Source organism: Ostrinia nubilalis, chromosome 8, assembly GCF_963855985.1.
Source record: "Ostrinia nubilalis chromosome 8, ilOstNubi1.1, whole genome shotgun sequence".
Lineage (NCBI taxonomy): Eukaryota > Metazoa > Arthropoda > Insecta > Lepidoptera > Crambidae > Ostrinia > Ostrinia nubilalis.
Genome location: NC_087095.1, coordinates 14337143 through 14361813, shown reverse-complemented (window position 1 = coordinate 14361813; position 24671 = coordinate 14337143). Strand labels below are relative to the sequence as shown.

The window sequence follows — 24671 nt, the reverse complement described above, 5'->3', positions numbered from 1 at the left end:
TAAAATGTTGTATTCACAAAACTCTTAGATAGAGATATCTAGCAGATTATGTAACTATTAAGTAACCTGCCATTACTTAGAAACTTTATCAGAAACCTGTAAACCTAAAGTAATTAATGTCTCTCTGCTCTACCATTATTGAAAGAGCTTGATCTAATAAATCTTTTATTAACGAAATGAGTAAACTAATGGTTTTTCCAGCTAAACCTTTTCTGTCTAAATTTTTTATAAGTTACGAGTACAGAAAATTTCTCAGGGGAAAACGTAAACTTCAATATTCATTAGATCATTGTTCCATTATTTGAAATATTTTCTTTGTATTTCACAGAAATGAATCCCATTTTAACGTATTACTTTATTTTGTTTGCTTTGTGAAAACGACATAATTTACAAGTAATCTTGTAGATTATTTTGTGTTTTTATACCATTGTAAGTACACCTACCGCATTGTTTCTTCTTTTTCATAGATTTTTAAAATATTAACACAAACTTATTGTTCGCAGACCGACGTTCGCGATCGGGCTGTATCGAGCGCATAAGGCGCCCGATCAGTAGCGAACCCAACTAGAGGGTTGCCCACCGCGGTGTTGGACCAAAGTCTAGCCACTTTAGCTCACTCTAGGGGGGACCACGGACGCGGCCTGAGGGCGCCACGGTAGGCTCGGACCTCGGCTCAGGCCGTGTCCGGGGGACGGATTGGGACTTATTGTAATCAAACAAGTGAAGGTTTTATAAAGGTGTCAAAAGAGTTACGTTCAGAAATAAAAATTGCGATTAGTATAGATAAGTTAAGACAACTTTTACTGGCGGTACGAAGTTCGCGGGGTCAGTTAGTGTTCTATAATTTTTGTAGTAGTTCTAAAGCACTTCGCAAACGAGTCATTTATTGAATAATAAGCCTAAAAATAAACATACAATTAACATAAAATTACAAAGGGCGTATCTTAAAACGTTTGTCACAAGTCACAACACATTTAACTGTATGAAAACATATTTTCCAAAGCTCGCGTAATTGGAGGACGCTTTTATACATTATGCTCTGATTTTTTACGCTACAACTGTTGCCAAGTCAATAAAACCTAGATTTTATTATAGGGCTATTTCCTAAAACGGCCAAAAATAAAATGGCCGTAAAGAACAGGCTTACAGAATACGAAAGTGTCATCCGTGCTATCTGACCTTCGATTTGCGTGTATTTTATTCCCTTTGATGTTATAAATCGTATCCACTACTCAACTTTAATCCTGTTACCGTTTAATCTTCTTAAGTACTTAACTATTTATTGCCCACGCAAAGATACGCTCTTAGCAATTAGATTTTCTTTAATGCCAGAAGCATTTGTTTTGGTTCAACTTTTAAACGATTTTTCTTGATAGCGGATATCTTTAATTTCTAATACGGGATAAATTTAATTTGCGAAGGTACGCGGTATTTTTGTAATCGACTGAAAATAGAGATTTGCGAGAAAAAGGATTTAAAAAGTCTGACATAAAAGATGATAAATTAAATTTAGGTTTCCACTTCTACCGAAAACAAATCTTACGTAACTAACGCCCGTATTCACAAAGGATGCTTACGTGAAGTAGCAAATTGAACGCACAGCGTTGAATAGAGCACTGTGATTAGTTTCGTGTGTCACCCTGTGCGTCCACGTGCACTGTGAGACCTCATAGTAATGTTTGTGAATACGGGTGTTAATCTTTATCATCATAGCTAGGTAGATTCGAACTGTCCTTTTTTCGGGACATATTACGATGTTTTAATACGACCTAGATAATAATTATTATATTTTAATATAAATAACATAGTAGAGCGACTTTAGTTCGTTTACAGATTTCCTAAATCTGATTAGATCTCGCAAAGAAACACCGAGCATAGCCTTCTCCTAGTACTGGAAAAAGCAGCGTAGGACGTTCACCCACTAGATGGACCGACGACCTCATAAAGGTAGCAGGAAGGTCCTGGATTCAGGCCGCCAACCGACCTTTGTGGAAATCATTGGGGGAGGCCTATGTTCAGCAGTGAACGTCCTATGGCTGAAATGATGATGATGATTAATAAAGTAGAGAATAGGATCAAAGTCAGATACATAGATCGTTGTAGAATATTCAACAAGAATAAAAGGCTTCCTAAAAGCCCTCTTTTTTTAAAGTTCCCGTTATCCTGAGCTCACCACAATAGTCGAGCGGCGGCGGGGACCGAACCCGCGTTCCCCGGATCACGAATTCACGAGTCGGCTAGTCCGATCCAATCACCGTTCGGCTATCGTGGCTTCAATATTGTCTCTTATATTGCAAAAATGTACGCGTATTTTGTACCTACGTCTTCTAGTGTCGCCTTGAGGGGTGTACAGCGGGTCGTAGTGGAAGTCCGTTATGTGCCAGAAGTAACCTGAAACAAGGAAAAAACACGTTAATTAATGTGCCGGTAAACAATTATTGTCGAAGAAAATTGCCGTTAGAAAGAAAGCATTATGATAAGGTTAATTGCTTACAGTTCAGTTTACATTTGAGTGTAGGCTTTTTTTAACAAATCTTGGAATAAATTAGTAATTACAAAGATTCGTAACATGACAGTAATCCTACATTTGTAAATTAAAACCTAATTTAAAAAATAAAGACTCATCATACTAGGTAATTTTACAAGTCAAAAGCATTTATCATGAGACAACTCCCAAGTAACATTACAATTACTGTTTTGGTCAAACCAAATTCAGTTTACGTGAACCCCCTTTTTCCCAACAAACTTAACTTTAATGAATGACTAAATCTCTATTTCGCAAACTCTGAAGCTGAGCTTCATTACTAATGTTTCTCTACACTCTGCAACCGAAACTATTGCACTCTAGGGTATAACTATACTCGTAGCAGGGTAATTGAGATGGCTGCCAAGAAACCCCATTCTCTATGTTTAATGCTCATAAGCCAACAAATTAATGTTTCAAAAGGTTATACCGCAAGCGTTTTTGTACGGACAACGGCACATAAAGTTCAACACTTTGGTGTCTTATACCGTTTGTAGTAGAGTCGATTTTGCCTCAAAAATGTGTAGTATGACGTCGACTGTACGTGGTAAAGAAACGTCATCGTTATAATTCGCACGAGAAACGCAAAAACGTGATTAATGGCGTTGCGCTAACGTTGCCTTTTGACAACTGCTTTATTAGGTACAGCCGGCGGAATGTGTTCTGCTACAAGGTTGAAATTCGCTTGTACGATTAAACGGCTAGTTGTTTGCTGTTAATCTTGTATGCTAGAATTTATACACGCAAAAATAGCCCTTTGTGACTTTGTATCCACGCCTTGCGACTAAACTAATGTTTAACATTTTTTTCTATACTAAATACGTAGTACTTTGAACCTGGGATAGAAGACGTTACTTATTTTATTGCCAGAATTTAATTTAAAGGGGATGAAATAGGAGGTCGAATCTTTATAGAAAATCCATAATTTTTCAAGTAAAAAATAACGAGTGATTCAAAGCCTAGTTTGAGGGCTGAAGGTTCAATACTTACGACAAACCAATTCAAGTATTTATAAGCCCTTTTTCTTGGAAAACTGTACCTTCTTAGTTATAGATACTGTGTGTGATTTGTTCAGAGGTAAGTATATTCTCGCAGCTCTCTTAACAGTTTTCTTTAGTAGAGTAGGCGCACGCGCACACCGTTGATTTTTAGTTGGCCGATAGTTGTGCCCGATTTTAATTTGTATGAAGAATCGGCCAAATCGAATCGGCGAAGTGTGCGCACTCCCATACATGCCCATACTGATCAACTGCCCGACTAAACTATCGGCCGACGAAAAATCAACGGTGTGCGCCTACTCTTAGTCTCGTTTTTGTTAGAATTTTTTCATGCAAATTACTACCTATTCATACCTGTTATTACTTTTTTATTGTCAACTATAATGAGTATAGTGATTTCTCAGGACTATTTCTTTTTATGGCAATATTAAATAAATACATAAAAAATATTACTTCAAGGTTTGATTTCCCTTTATAACTTTTCTTTGAAATAGTTACCTACTTAAATTAAGTAAAGCCTATGGAACCACTGCGTGCTTTTATAATTACTAAAATACCTAATAATATCATAATCCTTGTCGTATCTAAAGTGCCTTTTCAAATGGCATATGTTCATGACATTATCTGTACATGCAGCAAAATTACACTAGACTTTTATTACCATTCTTATAAGGCCGAGATTAGTGACTCTTGGAAGTTGTACCCCCAAGAGCAAACTTGGCAGATCCAGCTGGATTCGTAGAATAAATGAGGCAAGCGATTTGTATGGCGCGGGATTAAATTGTCTTAATTTATTAGATGGCCCTTATAATCGTGGGGGAACGCTACAGTCAAATGTACGGCTGGGGCGTGAGTGAGAGTGGATTAGACATGACAGCTTTGAATTCTATAAAAAGCTTGTTTAAAAATATCTTCGAAAATATATTGTTCGTGTGTAATGGGCAAGCTTTGTGGATTAAGTTCATCGTTTTATTAAGCCTTACCTGATTACTTGATGAGTGACACAAATAGAATATTGGATTGGATAATGAAATGTTCAGCAGATCGATTATTTACCAATCTTCAAGCAGTTCAGATTTCCACATCAACAAAAGTAATCTATACTAATATTATAAATGCGAAAGTAACTCTGTCTGTCTGTCTCTCTTTCACGCCTAAACCACTAAACCGATTTTGATGAAATTTGGCAGGGACATAGTTTGAGTCACGGGAAAGGACATAGGATAGTTTTTATCCCCGGTTTTCAAACAGGGACGCGCGCGATAAAGTTTTTCTGTGACAGACAAAATTCCACGCGGGCGAAGCCGCGGGCGGAAAGCTAGTTAGAAATAATGCCATTCTCATAACTACGACAAAAATCTTAGAAACAAGGAAAATAAAGCTTAATAACTGTTTGATTATTAAAGAATGGTCCAATAATCAACTGAACTTCAAAGACAACTTAATTAAAATTTTCCTTATTCTCATAACCGTCGCTTAAGGTCAGACCCGTACCGTAACAAGGTATGATATTATACTTTACACGTGCCGTTAACCCTTATAATTTGAGTTTTACCTTGACCTATTCAGTTAACGCTGTCGTAACCCAAGAAACACAGCCTGGACTATCAACTCAGAAGTTCGTAAATATTATATTGGGGTCCATATTACAAAACAATACTCAAAGCTTGGTTTTATCTCAGTCATAGAGTCTGTCCTGACTGGCAAGACTTAAAAAAAATTTCATCCTAAATTAAAATCTCAATTGGAAGACGTAGCGTGGGCAGGCCTCCTACTAGGTGGACCGATGATCTGGCAAATGTCGCGGGAAGAGCCTGGATGCGGGCAGCGCAGGACCGTTCATTGTGGAAAACCTTGGGGGAGGCCTTTTTCCAGCAGTGGACGTCATTTGGTTGAAACGAACGAACGAACGAAATTGAAAATAAGTTTTAAGCTTCTATTCGTTCTGTAAGGGCTTGTGCCTACGGCATTCTAGTAATGAAGGATCCCACAAAACTGGCCTGCCATGTGAACACAAATGCCATGCCATAAGTTGTTTGAAATTCTAAGGTTGAGTTGCACCACCTAACTTTATCCGTAAGTATAATGATAACCGGGGATTTTTTGTATGGAGACAGATTTTTGATGTTTGTTACAGTTGAAGTAAGATGGTGCAACCCAGCCTAAAGCTACAAATTCGAACGGATTGGTTTTTTGCGGGACACTGTAAACGGGATGTTAGTTTGAACGTTGATCCTGCAAAAATGGTTCATACTAAAAACGGGATATGTCTTAATCAAATCAAATCAAATCAAATTTCTTTATTTGCGTAATTCCAGGTACATAATGCATCGATAGTCAAAAGTAAGGACAGTTTTCTCAAGTTATTACTCAAATGAAATGGATAAAAGCTAGACCAAAAATACGCTTTATACAGACTGCCTCTTCTTTCTTAGCTACAGCAACGTTACTTCAAGTGCAAACAATTAAACCGTTGCCATTCATATAAACCTTACTTCACCTTTCACAAGTTCCAGCCGAAATTATTTTCACGGTAGTAATTGTTCGCTAAAATAGAAAACGTGTCTGTTTGGGAAGCGTGGAGGCGTAATTTTAATTAATATTAAGCTGATAGCATCAGCACGAATAGCACCTGGTTTTATAAAGCTATTACGAAGGCTGTTGTGGTTCCAATTCACAAAGATGGAGCTGTGGATGAAGTGTCAAACTATCGGCCTATCTCGCTCCTCAGTACGATAGGTAAAGTAATTGAGAAAGTTGTCAACAACCGCCTAACCAACTACCTAGAGTCTAACCTCCTTTTGTCGCCTAATCAATATGGCTTTAGGTCGGGTAAAAACACAGAAGATGCCGTTTCCTGCCTGGTGAACAAAGTAACTGAACAATTAGACAAGGGACACAAGTGCGCTGCCGTATTTCTAGACCTTAAGAAGGCTTTTGATACTGTGTCCATACCGATACTTTTAAACAAACTGGAAGGGATGGGGGTTCGTGGAGTTGTACTTGACTGGTTTCGTAGTTATTTGACGAATAGGAGCCAAGTTGTCAAAATCAGTCAACAGTATAGTGATAGCTCTCCGACTACATACGGCATTCCACAAGGCAGCACGCTCGGACCAACTTTATTTCTGGTATACGTGAACGATTTGTGTGAATTGAACTTGAGAAATGGGTGCACGCTTTCTTTTGCAGATGACACGGCCTTAGTTTTCAGAGGTGAATCATGGCAAGACGTGCAAAGAAGCGCAGAAAAGGGACTGCAAAAGGTGACAGAATGGCTAAATAACAACTTGCTCACTCTGAACATTAAGAAAACAAAATATATCTGCTTCAGAATAAACAACAAAACAACGCAGCCCTCACATTTCAGTATCAGGGCTCACTCCAACTGTTGCTCTGGGAACGGCGGTATCGGCGCTGGCTGCGACTGTACTTCGCTAATCCAAACAGACTCTCACAAGTACCTTGGTGTCGTAGTTGACCAAAATCTTAACTGGCAATCACAAATTTCAGCGCTAAGTAAAAAAATAAGGAGGCTTTTGCACATATTTAGGAACCTGAGAGATGCTGCTGACCAAGAACTAGTCACACAAGTCTATTACGCTTTGTGTCAATCCGTGCTGACGTACTGCATCTCAATTTGGGGCGGTGCAGCTGTCACTCATCTTATGGAAGTGGAAAGGGCACAAAGAGCAGTCATTAAAGTCATGCTTCATAAGCCAAGAAGATACCCATCCGACCTACTTTATGAGGAAGCGAAACTATTAACGGTCCGGCAACTGTATATTATATCTTCAGTGCTTCGCCATCACCGTAACATTGATCCCCAAAAATTGCCAAAGGGCAAGAGGAGAGTACGCACCACGGTACAATCCTGTAACACACATTTCGCACAACGACAAATAACCCATATGGGTCCATACCTGTACCGACATTTTAATGATTTAAACCCGATTTTTAACATGAATCGCAAGCAGTTGAAATCATTTATGACCACAGCCCTGCTGGGGCTTGATCATACCGCAACGGAACAACTGCTAATAATCCAAAAATAATAACCTTGAGCAGTGACATCGCTTGCTAGACCGCTTACATATAGCACCCACACACACAAACACACTCACACACATAATCACCAAAATAAACCTCAAAAATTATTTAGTATTAATTATTTAGCTAATAGTTACAAGTAATCAGTAGGTATGTAATATAATTAAGATTTTTGCAGAGCCCATAGTAGTATTAGAGGTGGAGGGTTGGCAACCTGAGATACAGGATCTTTCCTAGTTCAGGTGTCAACCCGCCATAATCGGTAAAATGTTCATTTTTCAGTCTTATGTACCTTATTTGTAAGATTATGGTGAGAATAAAGATATTTTATTATTATTATTATTATTATTAATTTTAAGCAAGAGTAAAACTTAGCGTGGGTTGCCCCATTTTACTTTAACTTTGACAAACGTCAAAAATCTGTCAAACTTCATACAAACAACACCGGTTATCGTTATAGCTACGGTCAAAGTTAGGTGGTGCAACTCAGCCTAAGTGTGCTGTAGTTACAACGTCTCTAGTTTATTGATTAGAGTTGGTTTTCCTTGACTTTCAAGGTCCTTGATTTGATTCCCAGATGGAGCATTAAAATCAAACAACATTAGGCTTCAAAGGGCAAGCCGGAAAGCAATTCTGTAAATGACAGAATGAAGCATTGAGCAGTGTGATTGATCCTTGTAAAACCTCTTTAATAAAGTATGATGCGGGGTTTTGTGTTACATTTATGCGCCCATATTCACAAATATTACTATGAGGTCTTACGAGTACAGTGCGCGTGGACGCACAGGGTGTCACACGAGCCAATCACAGAGCTCTATTTAACGCTGTGCGTTCGATTTGCTGCTTCACTAAGCAAGCATCGTTTGTGAATACGGGTGTACACATTATAAAACCTCTTTAATAAAGTCTGATACGGGGTTTTGTGCCATCAACTGCTCAGTTTGCAGTTAAAATAATGAAGCATTTGACCGAAATAACTACGTATCACTAATGAAAATAGCCCAGACACAGTTCACTAATTAACGGAGTGAACTCCCAACTGGGTCAACTACGACTTCCACTTAATGAAAGATACAAGAACAAAAGGTCTACAAAATCAATACAGTTAAAAGTACAGACGTGGCATGTCAAGCTGTGGCATCTTAAGTAGTTATATTAAGTGCTGTTTTTCAACAAATAATGTAGAGTCGGGAAAAAATCGTTTATTTTTGTAAGTAGGCTTTTGAAAAGCACATTTACAGGTCCCAGTATTAACCCTACCACTGCTTCGGGAAAATACCACTACTATGAGCCAGTGCTGATGTGACATAAACTGTGCAATAGACAGGTTAAATTAAGATTAAATGTAGGATTTTTCGTTTTTATTAACTAACTGTGTAGTCTTTTTTACGTAGGTAGGTTTAAATTTTTGTAAATATCGGTCAATTAGTTTATTCGTTTCAGTCCTGCGCTGCCCGCATCCAGGTCTGACAACCTTAACAAGATCGTCGGTCCACTAAGTTAAATACAGTAACTTAGTTAACTACAGGAAATTTTAAAATGTTCAATTTCTTATTGTTACAAGATGTCACATGTTTTATTAAGTAGACAAAAGATTATTTCTAAAATATCAAGTTACTATATATAATAATTTTACCCACATTATATTATCCGTACTGCCCAGAACAAGCACGTTTCGTTTTAATAAATTTCAATGAAATATAGTATCTCTCGCACCCCTGAGTTATGGGGAATCTTTGTTAGAATAAATCAGGAGAGATATTAATGTTACGGCCGAAACGTACTGACATAATGTAAGGAGAAATAGTAAGTTAACTTACACTTTTCACGGGTAATTTAAAGCTTGGAAATTTGACGTGTTTTTCTGGGTCGTGGGTATCATAAGCACTAATATTGTTTACTGATATGACATGGCCCAGAGACTAATCAGAAAAGCTATTTAGACTACATGGAGAACAAAGGTAAGTACCTACAATCGATAGCACATATTTATGTAGCCAAGTTACCACAGATTTAAACTTTAATGGTGTAGTCTGTACATCAAAAAAAGAATAAATAGTTATACACTTATAACAACTATCATTTGGCTTCCTTGACAAAAGCCTAGGCGCAGGCCACCGATTTTTAGTTGGCCGATAGTTGGGCCCGATGCTAATTTTTTTAAAGAATCGGCCGATACCAAATCTTTGCAATGTGCGCACTTTCATACATCTCCATAGGTACTGATTAACAGCCCGACCCAACTATCGGCCAACTAAAAATCGGTGGTTTGCGTCTAGTCTAAGTAGTCTTACTTCTAACTGCACTGTGGTTATGACGTAGTTCTGTGACAGATGTAGAATGGATAAGGGATGAGTAAGTGTGAATTAAGCTGATGTAAGTAAGTATAAATTCGTTTGAACATACTATTAGGAATGAAATAGGTTTATGTTATCCTATCTATGAAGATTTACGAACTTAACGTTGTGGGTGGGTTGAGGTAACATTAAGATTAAATAATAAAGAAGAAAAAATAATACTTACCGCGCACCTAGATTAGGGCACCATCTTACTTTAACTTTGAAAAACGTCAAAAATCTGTCAAAATCCATACAAAAAGCACCGGTCATTATTGTTAATGTTACTGTTAAAATAAGGTGGTGCAACTCAGCCTAAGAGTAGTATATCTCAGAATACTTATTTTACAAGAAAAGGACAGTAGTTAACGTAGTTTTTGACGCAGATTTTGATAAAAACAATAACTCGATGCCGTTATTACGTATCATATCGAAAAAAAGTAATATCTATTACAATAAGGCCTAGAACAAAAGATAGAATAATCATTCATTTGTTTCTGCACCACTACGTTCAGTTCTCGACATGCTTTTAGCAGTCTAATGAATGGAATGAATGATGACATATTCCTGCAACTAAGATTGAGCGAGAGATGGACAAATTGCTGGATAAAAGGTTTTTAGCTCTTATCCATCTGATTATTATAATTATGATGGCAATTGTGGCAAATGTGTCATTGTTGTAATATTGAAAAACCACACACCAAAAAATAATAAAGGAGGCAGCACAAAATTAAATGTGTAACGAATAGATTTTTTGCCAAGTGATTTAAAATTAATAGAAGTTGTTGTAACACTTTCTGGTGAATAATTTATTGATGAGAAAGGTTTTACAATTCTAAATAAAATTATGGGGAAGAATAAACAATGACGTCTACGTTGTTTCAGCCAAATGAAGTCCACTGCTGGACAAAGGCCTCCCCAAGGACTTACATTAATATCTTGCTTGTAGATTGAACATTGTAATGTATTCTCTTTGACACTACTTTTTCTAACAAATTACACATTTTTATAAAACACCGAAATTGACTGTACAACCAACCATACTGTGGTACAACTAATGGAACTAACTCTACATTAAGGGTACGAAAGCCAAATTGAAGCCTTATAGTAAAGCATAATGCAAATCAAAGTCGTGAAAAACCTCATTTTGGCCTTAATTCACTCACATCCGGAAGTTCCGGAAGAATTTGCTGACTAGCTAATTTATGTGAAAGTCACTCGTCATCGAATGAAGATTTAACGCGAGCCTTGGAGTTGCGTGTTTTACCTTCGCGGGTTAAAATGGTACAATCAGCAACGCAATGTAGACGGAATAAGTACCTAACTTTAAAAACTTTTTTTACCTAGTCTATTTATCTTTTTGCACTGTGGCAATTATGTATTGGACTTAATTGAAATTGCAATATCAGTATGCTATGGACGTAATAAAAATAAGTCCATATCTATTCATTTTAAGTTTAACTAGCGGCCCGCCCCGGCTTCGCACGGTTGCAATGGAATTTCTCGACTTTTCTCCTCTATAAATACATGTTTTATACATAAACCTTCCTCTTGAATCATTCCATCTATTAAAAAACCGCATAAAATCCGTTGTGTAGTTTTAAAGATCTGAGAATACATCTTTAAAAATTTTGTACCAACTCAATGCTTTAAGCATAGTAGAATTTAAATCTTTAGCCAATCAATCAAATCAAATCAAATCAAGTGGCAGTGGGCGGGGCACATAGTTCGTAGAGACGATGACCGTTGGGGCTGGAAGACGTAGCGTGGGCAGGCCTCCTACTAGGTGGACCGACGATCTGGTAAAGGTCGCCGGAAGAGCCTGGATGCGGGCAGCGCAGGACCGTTCATTATGGAAAACCTTGGGAGCCTTTGTCCAGCAGTGGACGTCATTTGGCTGAAATGAACGAACGAACGAAATCTTTAGCCATCCATCATTAGATAAAAATTACATACAAATAACTTATCGCCGCTCGCGCTATATCTATGTAGTAAGGTATAAGACGGTGAGATTATTGATCTATACTTGAAAGGTGCCTTCGTATTAACTCACACAAGTTTATCACTATTAAGGGCCTGTCAAACTTTACAAGTGACATAGTTTTGAAGACAATTAATTATGTACGAAGGTACTTGCGTACTTGAAGTAATTAATAATGGAAATAAGTTTAATATGAACCTTAATCTCCATGGAGATAACTGGGAAAAATGAAAATGCATTAACAACATAATATTCATTATTCAGTTTTCTTTTTTTCCACATCACTTCATTTGCAATCAAGACTAACTTTCTAACTCACTAACTGAGGGCTTAGTGTGAGTTTACATCAAACGTCCTCCCTAGTGAGCGCGTCAAAAAATACATGAAAATTTTAGTTCTTGAAAGTTTCCGCTAGGGGCGCTGTACAATCTGTCATACCTTTAATTTTTTTACGCGCTCACTAGTGGACGGCGTTTGATGTAACTCACACTAAGCCCTCTGTTGGTAGTCGTCATTTTTATTCCAACGCAGTTGTCACAGAAGTGCAGACAAGTAAATGGATGACTCCATGATAGTAATTCAATGATTCCAAAAACTATACGATATTTTAATACTGTCGGTCTTTGTATGCATGACAAAAATAATGTCACTGACTATTTTACTACAATCCATCAATCACGCGTTTTGTAGCTGATTGTCATTGACTTTACTGTCATGCGCCATCATGCGCTCAGGGACATCAATTATTAACGATTAATTAATGGGAAAAGCATTATACAAAATTTATTATTCTTCAGGGATAACGGAGGCGCGAAATGCTTTCACGCTTTACGCACTGCGTCACATTTTCAATGTAAGTTACTCTTGTAAAGCTTAAAAAGTAATTATAAACAATGAACATCCTTAAAACTTACTTATAAGTAAGTACACTCTTAACATGACATTTAATTAAATTAACCCAACAATTTTGGTCTAGTTTATTAAGGCTGAGTTGCACCAACTTACTTTCACTGTAACTTTAACAATAACCGGTGCTTTTTGTATGAAGTTTGACAGATTTTTGACGTTTGTCAAAGTTAAAATAAGATGGTGCAACCCAGCTTATTACTGCTATACTGTATTACCCAAATATTCTTTAGAACTAGTAACTACATTTTCCTTTATCTACCGTTTATTTGATAAAAAAGGCAATTTTCGCAGTTCCAAAAGAAGGTTAAGCAAACATTAGCCACTTTTTCCGACTGTACTGCCACAATAGCCACAGTGATTGATGAACTTGTCCACGTCTGGCAAAGTTCAGACACCTCATCGAGTTCGTACAGTAATTACACCGGGTTTTAACTATGTGTAAACTTATAAGTTTGCTCTATTACCGGCTACGGCGTAGAGCCGTAGCTGCGCAGTACACGCGCTACGTTGTAGCACTGTAGTATACAAACGGATTATGGTAAAAAATATTTTTTTCGTTTGCGTTCGTTTTATACAATTGTTTTGTTGGGCGTAACAATAGATAATTCTATATTGATGTTTTGATGACAAAGCAAAAATCTACAAACGAAAAAGGATGTTTTGGTTTGAAAAGTAGGTATTCTTTTGTTACTTTGAAAACTTAGGCTGGGTTGCACCATCTTACGATAATACGGTTAAAATAACTTTGACCGTAACTATAACGATAACCAGTGTTTTTTGTATGGAGTTTGACAGATTTTTGACGTTTGTCAAAGTTAAAATAATGTATAAGTATGAAAAAATACATAAAATATACTCTTGATATCATTTCAATCAGGGTTAAAATCACTACTTTGCATTGATTTGAAAACAAAACACAACATATCGCCCGTGTAGCTACTAGAAATGTCATTACTACATATCAAAAGCTAAATATCAGCGTATTTAAACTCACAACCTGCCAATTAAGATATCAATCACAACGATAGTATCGTTGAAATGACCAAATGAGTACAGTCACGGAAAAAAGAGAACAGCTTTTTGCTTTTACAAGAAGTACAGTCGACAGCACATCGGACTATACAGTTTTATTGCAAAATGGCTCGTGTTGCACGGGAATATGATTCCATAGTGAATAGCTTGACATGCTGTAGGTAAAAAATGTAGAAAATGTATACCTACCATGTCACACTGGAACGGTGTTAGCGAGAGGCAGGTTTTTAAACGAAAACTTTCCCTGGGTGACAATTTAATTGTTTTATTGCTGCTTTTTATAAAGTTGGCATATTGTGAACAATTTTTACAAAATTGTACACAGAAAAGTTTTTGCCCGTATTTACAAACGATGCTTGCTTAAAAGAAGCAGAAATTCGAACGCACAGCATTGAATAGAGCTCAGTGATTGGTTCGTGTGTGACCCTGTGCGTCCACGCACACTGTGAGACCTCATAGTAATGTTTGTGAATACAAGCGTAAAGCATGGCTCATATAAGATATGACCTAAATGCTGAGGATCTATTATCTAGGTAGTAATATTGGCTAAGATATTAGCTTTGCTTAGGTAAATTGAAATTAGTGTGATACTCAGAATAATTTACTATTACGGGTATTATTAATCTGTGTATCTTTCTTGAGAATTGACGCAAGAAATATTACAAGGCAACTGATATAATTACAGCCAATGATAGCCCTATGGGCATAAGTTATCAAGGAGCGCTTGCTTATCACGTTCTTTTTTACAACCTACTTATTCAATTTGATGCTGCCTACTTTCTTCTCAAAGTCGTCAGTCCATCAAGTAAGGGATATTTGCCAAGACGTGGTATTTTCTCCAGAACTCGTTTTCTCGACCTTACATTGCTTCAAGCAAGCATTTACTGAACCAGCTTATAATTTTATTAATCAGCGTGTAAGATCGTCTTACTACTTAAATGTTATACTAAAACATACCACAGATTAATTATTTAACGTAAATCTTACCCCTTTTGTCCAAACAAAACAAAAACAAGTGAAAAACTTGCAAAAGAAAAGAAAGATTCCAAGCAGTTTTTCCGTAACTGCGTTGTGTATAGAAAGATAAAGGGCAGTGTTCACATAAGCTAAACTACTTGCGCAAAATAAAGGCCAGTGTTCACATAAGAAAAACTACACGCGCAAAAAGCGTAACATGTGCGCCCGAGGCCACAGGGAGGTAATATCACTTGGCATTCACACGTCGTTCTGCTTTTTACGGACAAGTATTTCCATCATGAATACTTAGGGGTGGTGGATTATGGGGATCAACTACACAGGCTGGTATGAGAGCAAATACAGTTGTAGCTACGGGTTACTGATTACTAGGGCGAATTAAAGTGGCACAGTAAAAATGTCCTGACTCTAACTACTTATTCAGTCATAAAATTTACGCGCACAAAATCGAGGGTACAGCTAGATTGGATAAGATTCAATATTCAACTCCTCAAAGATAAGACATTTCATAAAAATTATAATGCGTCATGAAAGTAGAATATCTCAATAAACCCAGTGATTTTTATATCTCATAAAATAGATTTCCCTTTTTATTGGATGCCGTCTTAAATGTTAAACTTTTTTGCTTCGTAGCAAACTTAATTGAACGTTTCGCGTCTACCAATAAATTACTCGTATGTCAACGTCAGTGCCCATGAATGTCAAACTTCTGGCGTGTTGCAAAAAGCCTTATTAGAGTCGCTTCAAACATGCTATATGCGGGGTGTTCTCCCCGTATTGTGTTGAAGATTAACTCCACACTGGTGGAGTCGGATCATCAATCAAGCTTTCCCTTCGACAAAGGGAGCGGGCAGCCTGTGATTAGCGCTTCTAAATTATCTACCTTCGTGCGTGTATCACGTGCCTACTAAATCGGGATTTAAGGGTGTGTTCCGTGAAGCTTTGCAGCGAAACGGATCGGGAATATCGGTTCCGGAACGCGGATCGGTTTCGTTTCAGCCAATGACGTCCACTGCAGGACAAAAGACTCTACTCGAAAAAGTTTCGAGTCTGCAACTTAACATATCACCGATTCTGCAACAGATGAGCCCTCTGGTACTTCAACTGGCAACATTTTGCATTTTGTCCATTACTTTGATTTTCCACCTTATGATCGTTCTGGATTTTATCCCAGAAATAAAGTCCTTGTAACTGATACTAAAGTCGCCATAGCACAAAGTAAAAGTACCTACAGTAATCTAAGGCTGAGTTGCAACTTTGACCGCAACTACTCGTATAACGATAACCGATGTTTTTTATAAAATATGGAGTTTGACAGATTTTTGACGTTTGTCAAAGTTAAAGTAAGATGGTGCAACCTAGCCTAATTCTTATGATATTAGCTCATCGTGGGGTTTATCACTGTGGTATTTTCCGTCATTAAAAATACATGTCCACGATGAGCAATTACATAGTTGAGGCTTAAACAGACTTCAAGGACAGGAGACAAGACAGTTTTATTGTCTCTTTGTCGTAACTTTATGTAAGTACCCTGAACCAATAAATACAATTACACATTTCACTAAACTATCGATAGTCGACAAGAAACCTTTGCGCGATTCCATTTTCAGTGCAGTCGATAATTGGGAGCTAACTGCAAACGTTTCTGATTTGCAAAGCGCTGGTAATGTCGTAACGCAGAGAGGAAGCCGCAATAGTAGAGCGCTGGTGCGAAATTGGCAGTCGATTGGGCCTTATTACTTGCTTGCTATTCGGGGAATTTTAGAGTGTGCGTGAATAGCTTTATAGATTCTAACTATTATGTACATACCGCTTTAGATGAGGTTGTATGTATGAGATGATGATGAAAAACAAGTCTTTTTAATCTTTGTATCATCATCATTAGGTATTTTAGTCTCCACTATAGGTGCATGATGGATAACCCACTTTGTGCCAGACAGAGGGAAAATGAGAATTTGTCCTTCACTGACCAAACACTGAATTTCTTCTGTGTAAAAAGTATTTATTGCATGTAAAAAGTTTGTCTAGTGCGGAAAACGAAACCACAACTAGTACAATCTGGATGCGAACTGCTAGGCTAGCGGCCATCTAACAGTCAACTAGCATTCGGCGCTAAATAAACAAAAACATATCATGATTAGCGCTGCATACAAACTTACTATCTATATCCTGTAACTTTGAAGGGCCAGCCCCCTATAATTAGTGTTTTTTTATCTTGTCAATCTCGCGTGTGAAACACAAACAGAGCAATTAGACAGTCACGTTTCAAATCTAAACGAGGATCATTTGAAGCCAATAGATTTTTATTACTATACCGTTTACTGTCACGCTCTTTTGCATGCACTATTTTGGGAAAGGCCAGATACTTAATTGATACAATATTAATCAGGACTGGTTTTCATGTGATGGTTTAATAGCAATATTTATTTACAACTAGCTTTCCGCCCGCGGCTTCGCCCGCGTAAAAAAATGGCTGTTTTTAGGGTTTTCCCGGAAATTATTCGACTTTTTCTCGCCTTAAAAACTATTTGATAAAATTGGTCAAGGCGTTGTTGAGTTATGCGCTTACCAACACATTTTGCGATTCATTTTTATATTATGGATGAATACGTGATATGAAATCATCAACATCAAGACACAAAGATAAATTTATCACTTGAGTAGTTTTGTAAGTCATAGTCAAAGTAAAATATACACCCTAAAGTACAGATTTAAGCCTGTTACCTACATGTTATAAAGTTATGGAATTAAACATTCTTGAATATACCCGAGTTTTAGTCGCAGACCATCGACTTTTAGTCGGCCGATAGTTGTGCCCAATTTTAATTAGTATGAAAATCAAATCGGTGTAATGTGCGCACATCCATACATGCCCATACTGATTAACTGCCCGACTAAACTATCGGCCGACGAAAAATCGGTGGTCTGCGCCTAGGCTTAGTTGACTTGTTTACTGTTTTATAACACAGGTCAAATGTTACACCCACCAAACAAATTTTGTTTATCTTTCACGAGCCAAACGTTCCAAAGCTACATCAAGGAAGAATTTAAATCGGACCCTTCATTGAACCTGTGACCAAAAAAGGATTGTGTATCTAACCTCCATCACGACATCGGAAAGCACGTAATAAAAGAACAAAGCATATTCGTGGAGGGATAAAGGGGAAAAGGAAGGCTAAAACCGGATACTTTAATTTGAAAAGAGCTAAAGCACAATAAAGAAATGGTAGGAGTAGGTCCAGAGGCTGCTGTATAGAATCTAAATTTATATAACACAAAGGTGACTGACTGACTGATTTAATGATCTATCAACGCACAGCCCAAACCAATGGACGGATCGGCATCCGCTAAGAAAGGATTTTACGAAAATCCAACCCTAAGGGAGTAAAACGGGGTCCACGCGTACGAAGTCGCGGGCGGCCACTAGTCGGTTCATAAATTGCTGTGCATACTGTGTTTTTTTGTGCGTTTTCATCCTTTTTTTTTCTTCTTCTGTAAATAACTTGAATCATTTTAGCTCATGGTACAAAATAATGCGTTTTTTAGAAAAAAACGTGTTTTTTTTGTAGTGACAGTTGAACCCCAAAGATATCAAACTTGGCTCTTCGTCGCAGACTAGGGAATTGCACAAAAACAAGATTATTTCACAGGTTTTATTGGAAAAAAATCAGGTACCTAACATCTAATGGTAGGTTTCATACGAAGATTACACTAGTGTTACGGTGGGCGTGACTGAGCGCAACGTAATTTCTCGTATTGATTTCTAAAGATGTGTTGTGTAAATAGATTCAGTGAACTGAAACACCTCATATAAAAGAAAATAAATTGATATTTAATTATTGCAGACATCAAAAGCTATTTTCGGACAGAGCATACTGGTCCTACTTACATTAAGGAACGCAAGGCAAGACGGTTATTCCTAAAATAACCCATGCCTCGTTAGTTTTATCCGGAAGCTGCTTGCTATAATAGAGGTATTTCGCTTTTGTCAAAGTATTTGCTATATCAGTTGCTCTTTTCTGTGCTGCAAAATGCAGTTGACAATGCAGTTTTATATCACAACTTTGTAACTGAGTTATTTATCAAATAGTTTAAATTATGATTTTAATAAAAAGGTTTACTTTCCACTTTGTGTATTTTGGTGCTATTTAATTTTATAAGATAAGAGCTTCCGTTATGTCTAAATATAACTCAAAGGTGACCGACTGACTGACTGACTGACATAGTGATCTATCAACGCACAGCCCAAACCACTGGACGGATCGGGCTGAAATTTGGCATGCAGGTAGATGTTATGACGTAGGCATCCACTAAGAAAGGATTTTACGAAACTCCAACCCTAAGGGGGTAAACGGGATCCACGCGTACGAAGTCGCGGGCGGCCGCTAGTTTTTACAATATTTACGCAGCTCAGAGTAGGGGTAGATGATTTTCTGATCTGTCAAATTGCCTACTCTTGTGAGCATTATGTGAATCTTATTAGCAAAGTGACTCTTAAAATGTTTTCAAAGAGTTTCATACCAAAACTCTTTCATCGTCAACTTATGTAATAAAAACTTCAAATAACATACCAACCTCGTCATGCGACCTTTGCATCTTCACCAATTTACCTCATTTACCTTGTAAATAAATGATATTCAATTCCAACAAAGGAAATTAGGGGGATGCTTGGATATTACCAGGCCTGCACACGTCTGCCCGCTCACCGTGAAATGAGGGCGTAGGGTAAGACGTCCCTTGTTGTTATTAGATTTTTTAATCCCATCAACTGCTCTGCCTAAATTGATTGCTCTGTCTTAAATGTTTTTCGCCTACAGAATAGCAAAAAACTGACATATTGCTAAAAAATAAAAGTAAGATTAAAAGTACTTTTCTTGACCGTATTCCGTCATACCACAGATAAATTAATAATACTCGTAAGTAGTTTTGTTTAATTTGTTTTTACACCAACGGCACTAAACATTTTTATTGCAATTTAGATTCACGTGCTGCCGTCTGACTTCGCAATCACCTACCACCTTTTTTTTTCTTGAATTACTGTATGTATTCTAATTTATATTTGGCCTAAAGAATATCAAGACATAAAGAATAACATAGAATATCAAGGCCCCTTTTACCCGATTCTTTGGTAGGTATTTAATTAAGTTTTAAATGCTATCAACTATTCATGCCCGTATCACAAACGATGCTTTCTTAAGTGAAGCAGTAAATCAAACGCACAGCGTTGAACTCTGTGATTGGTTCGTATGTCATCCTATGCGTCCACGCGCACTGTGAGACCTCATAGTAATATTTGTGAATACGGGCGTTAGCCAACAATTATTATTATTATCTCTAACATCTACAAAAAATATAACACAAAATTATCTGACCGTTCAGGTGATAAAGCCATACTAGGTCAAATTCTGCCCTAGAATATGATTGAAAATGTCTAGATGATAGGATGAGAATACCTCCACTACATGTGGGTCAGATAGTTTGGCATCCGTGAAAATATGTAGCCTCGCGCGTTGTACGTTTTATCTGCTCCAGATACGTGTTTATGACCCGGGATTGAAGTCTGGACTTTATGGTGGCAGTCGATTATGGCATAGTGGAGGCGATCGCAATGTGGCACGTTTTAGCTTTTAAATATAATATGTATTTTGATCTAAAAGGTTTGCTGAAATTTAAGAAAAAATCGTCTACACTAATATCCGATGGGGCAGCAAGGCTCAGGAGTGGAGGCCACGTACCGGAAAACGCAGCGTGGAACGTCTACCCACAAGGTGGACCGACTACCTGATAAAGGTAGCAGGAAGGCGCTGGATGCAGGCCGCTACCAACCGTGCGATGTGGAAGTCATTGGGGGAGGCCTATGTTCAGCAGTGGACGTCCTGTGGCTGAAATGATGATGATGATTATAATAAAATAGTAATGGGATAACTTACGATCAGATAAAACGCAGTTCAATAGCAGGCTAGCATGATATTTTTAAGCCTAAATGATCAAAATGTTGGAAAAATTAATCAGTTACGACCATATCAAAATAATTCGTACTGAGATCCAAATATTTCGGTCTATTCACACAAATATCCACGTACCTAAATTAATTCTAACTATCTTTGTTGTTCCAATGCGGTGCGGCATACATTAGACCTAATGTAGTGCCTAATATTCAGATTTAGTTCAGCAAATATTGCAAGAAATAGAGTTTTCCACTTTTCAATTTGGCTATCTGCTCTAATCGCTAATCTACTATAATTTTTTTAACTTTCTGTGTCTTTATTTAGCCAACTGAACCCAAAGCTCGATTCCAAAGCTCTTATAACTGCTGCAATCACACTAATATTATAAAGGCGAGAGTGTGTATGTTTGTTACTTCTTCATGTCTAGACGGCTGGAGCGATTTTAATAAAATTTGGTATGGGGTTAGCTTACAACCTGGATAACAACACTGCGGGGTACAGCTGGTTGTTACTTAATAATTACAATTTTGGAAGACGTAGCGTGGGCAGGCCTCACACCAGGTGGACCGACGATCTGGCGAAGGTCGCGGGAGGTGCCTGGATGCGAGTGGCACAGATCGGTCTTCCTGAAAATACTTGGGGGAGGCTTTTGTCCTCCAGCCGTGGACGTCTTTCGGCTGAAACGAACGAACGAATTACAATAAAGGGCAGTAGCACCGCATTCGCTTTGGTATTATAAAAGTATGTTGTCGTGAAAAAGTGTCACGCGCCCTTTACGTTACACGTTTTATCGGGTCGCACGATACATGTTTATAGCCGCGATGTGAGATCGAAAACCAGACTTTATGGCATCAATCGACTATTGAAGAGTGCGCGTTTCACATTTTACGAGCTTTTTTTCTGATTAAATTCACATAATTTGATCAAGCAATAAAATTGTTGTGAATGTGTCTCGAGATAAAAACAAAGTACATTATTTGTGTCGTTATAGTGTAAGCACGAATAGACAATTTAATTTTGTTTGCTAAAAGTTTTGATTGGGAATCGAAACTTACACTTGAACCAACGTGTCGCGTTGTCAAAATGAAAGAAACGTATTTGCTTTGGTCATTGTCATAACATTTGCATTTTTGATCGACTTTCAATGTAGCCTTTTTCAATATTACGTCTATGATATCTGACTTCAACAGTATAAAGAATCTCTTGCCCTCTCCTATCAAGTCCATTAAATCACAACAAACTTTGAAACGTCATCCTTTCTGTTTAAAGCAACATAGCATCCATTAATAATGTTCAAAACTCAACCCATATGGAAGCTAAAAGATTTTTCTCCAAAATGTTTGCCTGAAACTTGGATGGAACATCGCAGACTCTCCGTGGACTCATGCATAAATAATAGGGGACCGGACAGCAGCCTACGTCTGCTTTAAGACAATCGATAGGTCAATTATTTAGTCTGTGGACGTGACCTTAGAACTACAGTTGAGAGTCCGAATCAAAATACAGACTGCTAATCTAAAACACTAATAAAAAATACGGACTGCTTGTAGATGGTATAGTTTTTATGCCTTTGCCTACTTTTGTAATAAAAAGTTTCAGGAATACGTATTGTAGGTTTTAATAGAAAGGGGCAGAAAACCTGTTTCTACTTACAGGCATTTGGTTAGTCACGTTATGAAGTAATGGTAGAATTTCAATAATTATGCCTTTGCCTAGTTTTCAATAAAAAAGTTTCATTTCAATAGGCTTCAAATTGAAATCTAGCATGTTATGTAAGTAAGCCCACAAGGTGGAGCAACGACATCATAAAGGTAGCAGGGAAGCGCTGGACGCAGGCCGCTACCAATCGATCAACATGGAAAGCATTGGGGGAGGCCTATGTTCAGCAGTGGACGTCCTATGGCTGAAATGATGATGATGATGTTATGTAATTTAAGTACCTAAACGTACGTTCGTATCTGGGGGCACGGCAGTGCCCCCACCAAGTCGAGCAAAAAGCGGCACGGCCGTACCATCCTTTTCTCGAAGCAATTCAGGCCATTTTCGACCGCCTGTAACTTCGTTGTGGATAAAACTAGAAGGCTGAATTTTCATTAGCTATGCAGGCATTGTAAAGACACGGTATATTTAAAATTTCATTCAATTTGAACCAGTAGTTTAAGAATTATAACGGGTCAAAGTTACTTAATTTTGTCACTCACTGACTGACTCACTGACTGACTCACCGATCATCAAAATTCTAAGGCACTTCTAGCAGACCTAGAAGCTTCAAATTTGGAATATAAGTAGTGTTTGGTGTATGAATCAAGGAAAAACTAAAATATTTGGGGGCACGGTAGTGCAACCGCCAAGTTGAGTAAAATTTTTCAATTTCGGTCCAGTTTTCTAGATACATAACTGCTGTCTACAAAATACAAAAAGAAATGAGATTTGGGGGCACGGTAGTGCAACCACCAAGTCGAGTAAAATTTTTCAATTTCGGTCCAGTTTTCTAGATACATAACTGCTGTCTACAAAATACAAAAAGAAATGAGATCCCATCAAAAACAATACTTGTCAAAAAAACCAAGTCTCGCAACTCAGTTGTTCTACGGTAAAAAGTTGTGAGATCCATGTAATACCAAGTCCAGGCCAGGAAATCTTTAACGTTTTACATAAATATATTGACTTGGCCATCGCATGAAAACACGTGTAAATTAAATTATTAAGTGCGATGGCCAAGTCAATAATTTATGTAAAACGTTAAAGATTTCCTGGCCTGGACTTGGTATTACATGGATCTCACAACTTTTTACCGTAGAACAACTGAGTTGCGAGACTTGGTTTTTTTGACAAGTATTGTTTTTGATGGGATTAAATTTACCTACGCCTAATGCTTTTTTTTGAGTTTGAAGTTTAAAACTTGTAATTGAAACGCCAGACTTGACTCTTCTAAAAGCAATCGATCACTTCGAAGAGTTTACTAAGTAACTTGACGTAGACTATTAATTCATTAAAATTGCAAAGTTTTTTTACAACCTTTAACTGGGTAAATGAATTATACAATGTAAACTAACTCGAATACCCGATTCACTATAAAATTCCGTATCTACAACCACTTATGACGTCAAACGTACCGAACTAACTTTATTTAACGGACTCCACATAAACCCAATTAGTTTCAATTAGTTAATTAATGTTAATTACGGAATTAGTCCTAATTAGTATACGAATAATTTATACGGACAGCAATTGAATCAGGCCTCGCAAAATTAGCCAACAGTAGACATTAAGAGCTTTACCCTTTTATATTATTTATTATTATCTAAATATAAGGTGACTGACTGACTGACTGATTGACTGACTGACTGAATGACTGACTGACTGACTGACTGACTGACTGACTGACTGACTGACTGACTGACTGACTGACTGACTGACTGACTGACTGACTGACTGACTGACTGACTGACTGACTGACTGACTGACTGACTGACTGACTGACTGACTGACTGACTGACTGACTGACTGACTGACTGACTGACTGACTGACTGACTGACTGACTGACTGATTGACTGACTGACATAGTGTGATCTATCAACGCACAGCCCAAACTACTGGACGGATCGGGCTGAAATTTGGCATGCAGGTCGATGTTATGACGTAGGGATCCGCTAAGAAAGGATTTTACGAAACTCCACCCCTAAGGGGGTAAAACGGGATCCACAGGTACGAAGTCACGGGCGGAAACTAGTTATACATATGTCAATTAGGAATGTGTATAATGAAAAGCATGGAAAAAGTTACTCGTAGCAATAAATGACTTAAGATGCAAACAAAAATGACTTAAGTATTTATAAGTAGTACAAATAGAACTTAAAATGTTTTGTTTCTGAAATTCAACCTAAGAGCGTTTTCACATTTAGGCGAAAATTTCA

General features: G+C 37.6%; 1 protein-coding gene across 1 annotated transcript in view; it reads right to left on the bottom strand.

Moving 5' to 3' along the window:
* LOC135074261 (acid sphingomyelinase-like phosphodiesterase 3a) overlaps positions 1 to 24671 on the bottom strand; it is a 105577-nt gene that overhangs the window by 22684 nt on the left and 58222 nt on the right. Inside the window, exon 3 of the mRNA XM_063968547.1 lies at positions 2323 to 2391. Within this exon, the coding sequence (XP_063824617.1) occupies positions 2323 to 2391 (69 nt within the window). The remainder of the gene's footprint in view (positions 1 to 2322; positions 2392 to 24671) is intronic.